The sequence below is a fragment of the Branchiostoma floridae genome, chromosome 2 (genome assembly GCF_000003815.2).
Source record: "Branchiostoma floridae strain S238N-H82 chromosome 2, Bfl_VNyyK, whole genome shotgun sequence".
Classification (NCBI taxonomy): Eukaryota; Metazoa; Chordata; class Leptocardii; order Amphioxiformes; family Branchiostomatidae; genus Branchiostoma; species Branchiostoma floridae.
This window is the reverse complement of record NC_049980.1, coordinates 29,062,621-29,071,003: the sequence shown is the minus strand read 5'-3', so window position 1 is coordinate 29,071,003 and position 8,383 is coordinate 29,062,621. Positions and strand designations below refer to the sequence as shown.

The following is an 8,383-nucleotide window of genomic DNA, read 5'->3' as shown; positions in this document are numbered from 1 at the left end:
ATCACAGTGGTTTGCTCAGTGTGTTGGTTTAGACGTCTCCTGTTTGTCTTCATTGTTCATTACTTCACATGTTGTACACATGAATATTGTGTATAACTGGAACAACATAAAGTGTTTAAAATATGGCCTTGCATTATAAGTTATGATATACATATGTCTTATGCAGCAAAATGACAAGATAAATAAAAAAAACATACTGTCAATATATATATATCAGTGATATTCAGTGTGGTATATGTTCTAGTAAAATACATAATATATTGACTTGTATGACATAAATAGAGGTAATGCAACATGACCACAATAATATACATAAAACAAAAAATAATAATACATGTAATACATATGGTAAACATATTGCACTGTAGTCAAGTAACAGACTACTGCACTTGATGGCATCTTTAGAACAAAACCATAACAACATGGACAATTGTACCTGCACACTTAGCTTAATGATTCAACATACAATATTCTGGGAGAGCATTCCTTCAAAGACTGTACAAATGAGTTAATGCTTACGTACAGTCTGTCTATCTCGATCTAAACTCCTACGTGTGTTTTCTGTACAGGTGCTGCACTAGGAGAACATCGTCAACTTACGTGTTCCAGAAAATAATCTCTGTCTCTTTATCTACAGGAGGGTTGCCTTTAGGAATGAGGTTAAGCACTGGCCCTGTTTATATAATGTTTATCTATAGTATATACAAAGCAATGAAGAAGCTTGGGAAACCATACTACCTTCTGTTCAATATACCCGACTGTTGCATGTATCGTATAAATTTGCTGTTGTTATACATACAGATGGGGTTGCCAACTTCCTGTTGGTACTTGTATACTGTACAGGAGATCTTACATAAAGGCTTAACACTGTACAAGGGAGTGTCCCAATGCTTGTAAAGGTTTGCAGTGCACTACTACATATTGTAACAGTTGGGCTAATGATGGACACTGCTGGCACTGTATATCAGGTGTTTTGTACCATGAAAGCAAGCTTAGTAACTTTGCAGCACTACAGTATTTATCCAGAAAATATTGCTTTCCTAAATTGCTTGATTGTGCCAGTTCTAATGATCAGAAACATGTGCAACATGGCAGCAACAAAGCAAACATCATGATAATAGAGGCTCAACTGTACAGACTACAACTGCAGTGCACTGGATAATGTTCCGGGGCTTCATCTGGAAGCCACAGTGTTCAGGGAGTTGAACGACTTTGCATTGAAGTCCGTCGCGCTGTCCCAGGACTGGTGGACGAACAGCGGCGCCTCGCTCATGATGACGTCCACCACGTCCTTCCTCCCGAGGGTCTTCAGACAGTCCAGCAGGGTGCCGATGGTGCTGCTCTCCCGCGAGCCCCACAGCTGCAGCGTCCTGTCCGTGGGGCTGCCCTGGGGGCTGCTGGAGGTGTCCAGCTGGGGCAGAGACTCCATCAGGCCCAGGGAGATGGCCAGGAGGCACCAGTCCCGCCCCATGGGGTCCGGGGGGTCCAGCATCCGACACAGCTCCCTCCTGGTGTGGGTGCTGAGGTAGGACACGTGGATGTCCCTCCCCACTGACGCCCGGGAGAACACCTCCTCGCTCCCAAAACAGAAGACGTCCGAGAAGGATTCCTCGACGCCTCTGTCGTCGTTTGGCTTCAGCGTGTTGTCCTCTCCCTGGCTTGCAAGGATGCTGGCAAAGGAATAGCTCGTGATGTTTGCGTCGTGGGATTTGAGCTGGGAGGGGCTGAGCACGTGCTTCACCAGGAAGAGGCCAGGGTAAACGTCCGACAAGACTTGATACACGATCCCCATCAGCTCTTCCAGGATTCGGAAGGTCTCCTTCCTGGAGTCCGACAAGCCCCGCACCACGACCTCCAACGCCTTGCCGTCGTCTGAGAGGGAGATCATGGCCTCCGCCCTGCCGATGTTGCACTTGGCTCCGCGGTACCACAGGATGACCGGCTCCTGCTGTTCCTCGGTCTCCATCTGGTAGCACCTCCTCAGGCACACCTGCAGCCGGGGGAACAGCCCCTCCGGCAGGGGGCACACCTGTCCGGGAGCCAGCATCCTCACACCGCCGTACACCAGGTTCCTGCGGGCGCCTTCACCCACCTGAAGCACACGAGTTACAAACTGTTAATTAGTACATCCAAGATGTTTATACAGCAGCTAGCATGCAAAGCTCAACATATGGCACATGAGGTACTCGATAAGGCACTTGCATTTTTATGATATTTTGTATGACGATTGTTAGTAATTGTGGAATGCTGTTCTACTATGTTGTGTATGTTATGCCCTGTGTCGACTTTGTTACTCCTGGAAGAGTAACTGTCGCATGTAACCATGGCAACTGCCACTAAAGGAGTTAATGCAACAATAAGCAATAAACACATCTCACAGATTGTGGACGGGCACAACATATGGTGTTGATTCAAATTCTGAAGGAGCGATACACACTAGGCTGGCCGGAATCTTTGTGTTACGGCGTCATAACCAACATGGAACGGGGCCTTCTGATTGGTCAATGGAGCCTGGCTATATGATAAAATAAATAAACAATAAACACCTCCCACAGGTTGTGGACGGGCTCCCCGTGGATGACGCAGGGGAACTCGTACATCCCTCCCCGGGGGGAGTGCGTGCACATGTCCATTGCCTCCAGGAGCTGGAAGATGTCAACAGCGTCCGTCTCCGGGAAGTACAGCTGGACATGGCTGAAGCTGAAACAGCCCGCCAAACACGATTGGTCCATGGAGTCATGTGATAGGAGCTGCCCGATGAGGCTGGTGCAGAGCCATTTGGGGTCGATGACGATCAGGTCTTGCAGGACGTCAGTCTCGAAGCAGACCACCTGTTGATAGAGGCAAGTATTCTGTCTGTCAGTGCCATCAAAGTCCACTGAGTTTATTACCATTTTCAGTAATTTTTCTGTCAGTCATTCTATTTAGTTTGCTGCCTAGAAGTGGTCACAATTGGTCTTGCTTTGAACAGATCTATTTAATAAAAAAAGACAATTCAATACAAGACTTTCTTAGAATCCAGAATCCGAAGTTTTATCAAAATCTATCTGTTTTCTATCTGTTATATCTAGTTGTGTTATCTGTGGATTAAGTACAGAAACTTTCTGACTTCTTTGTATCTTTTGAATGTATCTTGGCTAATGGAAACATGTTACCAAGGAGCAACCATTTCTGTGCAAGGCCATTTTTGTTGTTGTAAAAAACAAAAGTTGATGCCGACCTCCCCCAGACAGTGGAGCTGCTGTGTGATCTCCCTCAGGTGGTCCTGACTGACCAGGGGGTTCAGGTCCCTGTGGACACCGTCCAGGAACTGCTGCCAGGTCAGGACGGGGAAGGTGCTGAACATCCTCCTCCAGAAGGGGAGGGTGGTCACCAGGTGCTGACACAGGTCCGTCATCCGCAGCTGAGCCTGCAGGGGGTCAACAGATTCATGTTTGTTTAGCACTCACTAGTCAACAAACGTACATACACAGGGAGTCTTGTGGTTTGGGTTGTTGACAAATGATTTAAAGTTCTGGGTTCGAATCCCTAGCAGGTCCCAATGCTGTGCCCTTTAACTCTGAGGACAGCCAATCATAGACAGGGTCCACTTGCTGTAGGTTAAACATAACAAGTGGAAAATGCCTGTTTTTTATTATAAGGTTGTATTATGTATTGAACTATGGATAGCTTGCTTCTAGCCCCTCCCACTTTTTCAGTTTAGCCTCCTACTCAAAATATTTCTGAAAAGGCTGGTTTAGGAAAGACCTTAATCAACTCAGGTGTAATAAGTATCTAGCTTTGGTTAGGGATGTCCTCTCAGATGGGACTTAAAGCTGGAGGATCCGTGAACAAAACTGGTTTGTTACACTTAGAGATAGTTTATGGAAAATAAACAGATGCTGTAGATGTATAGTCTGTAAACCTAAACCACAGTTCTTCCAGAATGTATTGGCAGGTTAAAAAATACCACTAAGAAATCATATCCTCCATACAGTTCACAGTAAGAGGTAAAACTGGGTGAGGATTTACATGAAATGTACATGTACTACAAATATTTCACAGAAATTCAAATACCTGGCAGGCTTTTGTTCTTAGTTCTGCCAGGGTTGTTCTAAGAAGCTTCATGTCTCGGGACTGTGAGGCATTGGTGTCCAGGACAAACAGCCGCTCCACCATGTCAAAGAGGTGCCCAAACTTGTTCTTCATCTCGTGGAAGACGACAGACCCCACCCCGCTGACGTATTCCCCAGAGAAGGCTCGCGGACTGTTGACGATGTCGGCATGAGTGGCCACCAGAAGTACGGTAGGCTTGTGCACTGGCACTGCTGCAAACCCTTTCATTGAGAAACAAGAAATGCTTTAAAAAAAAAAGCCTGCCATGAAACCAACACATAATGGTGAGGATGAATTATGACTTGTATACACCACATGTAGACCACATCACGCCCTGACCGCTTAACTAACTGTTCTGCACGTAAACCCTCAGAATTTTGCTGCCCCATCCGTTGCTGTACAATAACTAATGGCCACACTATTGTCCTAGGTATTTCATCTTTGAAATAAACATCAAATCTTCTTGGTTGCCGTTTAGACTGTATCTAATACAAACTGCACTTTTATATATCTAAGGTACACAAATTTACCAAGTGGTGAAATTTGACAGTATTTTGACTAAAAACTAGAATGCATTGAAAGATCATTGCTTATTAGTACCCCATCAACACAATCTGATGTGCTGACACTGACAGCAAAAAAACAACAACCCTGAATCATCAGGTAGCTAACATTAGACAGAGAAAATACTACTGTCACACATGTACTACATAGACATCACATGGCCTCACCTATTGGTTCCTTCTCTGCACTGACTGTGTGGATGAAGTTGAGCCAGTAGCACACTTGTTCCATCTGCGTCTCGTAGGTGTCCTTCAGGCTGAAGACAACAATGTGGATGGCTGAAATGTCCCATATAAAGTGCTCGTAGGTGGCAAAGTACTGAATCTGGCCGGAAAACTCCCAGATGCTGAACTCTCCCACACCTGGGAACAAGTTAAGTACATTTTTAACAATAACACAACTGACAATGACCAATATCGATTCCAAAAACAACATTCAGTACAACAGTGAGTACATGCAGACCATTACACACCTTTTATTTTGAAACTTTTTTCTGGTGAATTGCAGTTTTTTTATGTACTACATAGACATCACAATTGTCTCTTTGTATCCATCCAGAGATTCTGGATAAATGGTCATACTTTTGGTTAAATGGTCCTACTGTTGTTTATTTCAGGACCTTGGGACAACTTATTTATCAATAACTGGATTCAAGTAAGTTTTAAGCATTTACAAGTTTTTTTAAGGTATGCCTTGGCATACACATGTGCCCTACCTGGCCTGACAAATTATGTAAAGAAAACTGATGATACAGCTAGCTATGTAAAAACAGAGGAAAGAAATTTCTGTGAGATTTCTGTACCTGGTATGGTTGCCTGCTGCACGTGAATCCCCCTGGTCGACTCAAACTGTGTCCGTGTCTTTGACTGGTGGGGTGGGGTTGCCCGGGGGTCAAGGTTCAAGCTTCTGGAAGCAAAGCCATTGTCCTTGCTGCCAAATCCTAAGTAGTTTCAAAGAAAGAAAATGAGTGGTTGATTCTAAATAAAAGAGATTAAAAAAGGATGATACTAGTAATATGTCAATACTGGTGGTAGTTTTCCCATAAATGTTAATACATGCACTGTAGATTACCATTTTGCGGTGACCCTTCTATCAAATTCACTGCAATTTTATTAAGTCTTCTTTAAAATGTAATTTATTGACACAGATAAACTTTCATGCTAAAATTTCACATCAGCGCAGGGCTGTCTCCTGTATGAAAACACATTTTCATCAATTTTATTTACTAAAGTTGAGATTTTTGGTATGGAATTTTTGTCCTTCCAAACAAGCAAACTTCCGTCCCATGGGAGATGGGTCCTGGAGACAGCACTGCATCAGTGTCCCAGAAAAGTCATGTAGATCAGCTATTAATCATACAGAGATAATACTAGTGATAGGAAGCTGGTACCTTTTTTGACACAGATAAACTTTCATGCTAAAATTTCACATCAGTGTTCCAGAAAAGGCCTGTCAATCAGCTATTAAGCACACACGAGATAGCACTGGTGATAAGGGAAGCTACCTTTTTTGGGATGTGATGAGCTGCTGGAGTAGCCGATGGCATTACTGCTGGATCTCCTCCTTCTGAACAGGCCTTTCAAGTATCCACACTTCAGGGCTTCAATAAGGGACGTTTTCCCTACTGTGCTGTGCCCAAACAACTGTAAGACAGGACACAGATAAGCACACTCAAATACACATTTTATCACTAGTTATGCCAGATCATTGTTAAGTCTCTGTCATATGCTGTCACACTTTCTCCTGCGACCACTTAACCCAAACAAGATTGGAGCTGGGTCGAGAGGAGTCTGGAATCCGTATCATTTCCAGCTTTAGTTCACTCCTGTGGTTGCAACCAAGAAGAATATGACTTTCCCAACTTTGATTTTCAAAATAGTCGGCTAGCGCGGCTGATTTTTAAGATGAGAAAGCAACCTTGCCAACCAACTACCACCCACAGATAATCTTGTTCAGGACTACATGTAGCTTTCATGTAGCATGGCCTGCAGAAGGTTGGGAGGACATGGTTGGCTGAGTGTGATAGGGGCTTGAGGGACTGATTGAAATGGCAGAACACAGTCAAAGATGACAATATCCATTAACCATTACCTTAATCTTCACCCTAGTCATCAGCGTGTCTGTCGGCAGCAGCTGGTTCACGTACGTCTCTCTGCTCTGCTCCTGAAATCAGTTAAAATACATTTACAAGGATCAGTATTCAGGTGACTGAAGAGAATAAAAGTTACTGTGATACATAGAATCAGTCTCCTTTATATCTATTTATTGGTTTGGCTGTTAAGTATGCACAGCCAGGGCTGTCTAACTAGTCTCTAGCTTTTACAAAGGGCTAGCCCTTCTGACAAAGACAATACAGATGGAATTTGATATTGAGAGTAACAATCAATAACAATTTTCTAACTAATCTATTAGTACATAAAAACTATTGTATATCAGCTTCATAAGATATTTAGTGATTGTTGAAAGAATACTAGCAATTTCACATAAAACTTGCACACCATTCTCAGCCTGCCTAGAAGCTCCGAGATGTCGTCGTGTCCATTGGCCACTGCCACAACTTCCGCTGTCACCCCCTTCATGTTCTTGTGCTGCAGTTCACACCCGGCCAGACAGAGGGACCTTACCACCTCAATGTGACCGTACTGGGCTGCTGTGTGCAAAGGAGTCATCCCATCCTGCAATATGGATGTTAAGGAGAGGATAATGAACCTTCTTGCTCCACAGTTGTACATGGTACTATGTATGGCAACAATGACAACGCAATTAATGCAATAATATTAGTCAATGCTTCTATGGCTGCAGGAATATGCCATAAATGGCATATCGACATAATGTAAAAGGAAAATGTTTCAGTCTTTTACAATACATGTTCCCTTTTGTAAAACGCTTCGTATGTATTGGCTAATATGTACATAGATGTGTAGTTGGGATATGACATATTGTAAATGTCTGTGCTCGTCCCTGGTAAGGGTCTTCTAGATTCAAATGTGCTCCTATATATATATTCATTAATTTTTGTCTATCTACAGCACAGGCTGATCATGTCAATAGAAAATGATATTTATCTTCAACACCATCTTGACCTGAAGGACACTTGCACAATATTCTCCACAGCTCAAAACATGAATTCAGGACCTCTTACCAAGTTGGGTCTGTTCAGTTCACAGTTGGCCATGTACAGAGCCAACACCACAGGTAAGCAGCCCTCCTTACAAGCCTCGTGCAGAGCAGTATCCCCTTTCTGTAAATACATAGTAAGAGAAATAAGACTGAGGAAATATCCGCTAGGCATAATGTACCTTTCCTAAGGGCATCAGTCAGTCAGCATAACATTGGATTTGAACTTAGAACCTCAGGATTCCCAAGTCCAACAGGAAGGTACTATGAGTGTGGTACCTTATTAGCCAGGTTTACTTTTGGCCCCTGCCAGGGAATCAAACCTAGAACATTTAGATTTCTAAATGTGATACCTTATCAGTCAGGTTGACTTTAGCCCGTGTTAGGGATTCGAACCTAGAACCTTTAGATTCCTATTAGAAGTACAACGGGAAGGTATTAATGAGTGTGATACCTTACTAGCCTCATTTACTTTGGTCCCTGTTAGGGATTCGAACCTAGAACCTTAAGATTCCTAAATCCACAGGAAGGTAGTATGAGTGTTACTGTGTAGTACATACCTTATCAGCCAGGTTGACTTTGGCCCCGACTCTGCACAGGTACTCGC

The 8,383-nt window shown here is 43.5% G+C and overlaps 1 protein-coding gene across 1 annotated transcript in view; it reads right to left on the bottom strand.

The window, feature by feature from the left end:
* Positions 1 to 220: 220 nt before the first annotated feature.
* The window catches only part of LOC118409135 (death-associated protein kinase 1-like), an 80,662-nt gene continuing 72,499 nt past the window's right edge, over positions 221 to 8,383 (bottom strand). The window contains exons 20-30 of the mRNA XM_035810004.1: positions 8,337 to 8,378; positions 7,802 to 7,900; positions 7,158 to 7,334; positions 6,751 to 6,822; positions 6,164 to 6,302; positions 5,462 to 5,599; positions 4,827 to 5,021; positions 4,057 to 4,316; positions 3,221 to 3,409; positions 2,547 to 2,831; positions 221 to 2,092 (exon numbers count right to left, since the gene is read on the bottom strand). Coding sequence (XP_035665897.1) covers positions 1,175 to 2,092; positions 2,547 to 2,831; positions 3,221 to 3,409; positions 4,057 to 4,316; positions 4,827 to 5,021; positions 5,462 to 5,599; positions 6,164 to 6,302; positions 6,751 to 6,822; positions 7,158 to 7,334; positions 7,802 to 7,900; positions 8,337 to 8,378 — 2,514 coding nt within the window. The 3' untranslated portion in view covers positions 221 to 1,174. The remainder of the gene's footprint in view (positions 2,093 to 2,546; positions 2,832 to 3,220; positions 3,410 to 4,056; positions 4,317 to 4,826; positions 5,022 to 5,461; positions 5,600 to 6,163; positions 6,303 to 6,750; positions 6,823 to 7,157; positions 7,335 to 7,801; positions 7,901 to 8,336; positions 8,379 to 8,383) is intronic.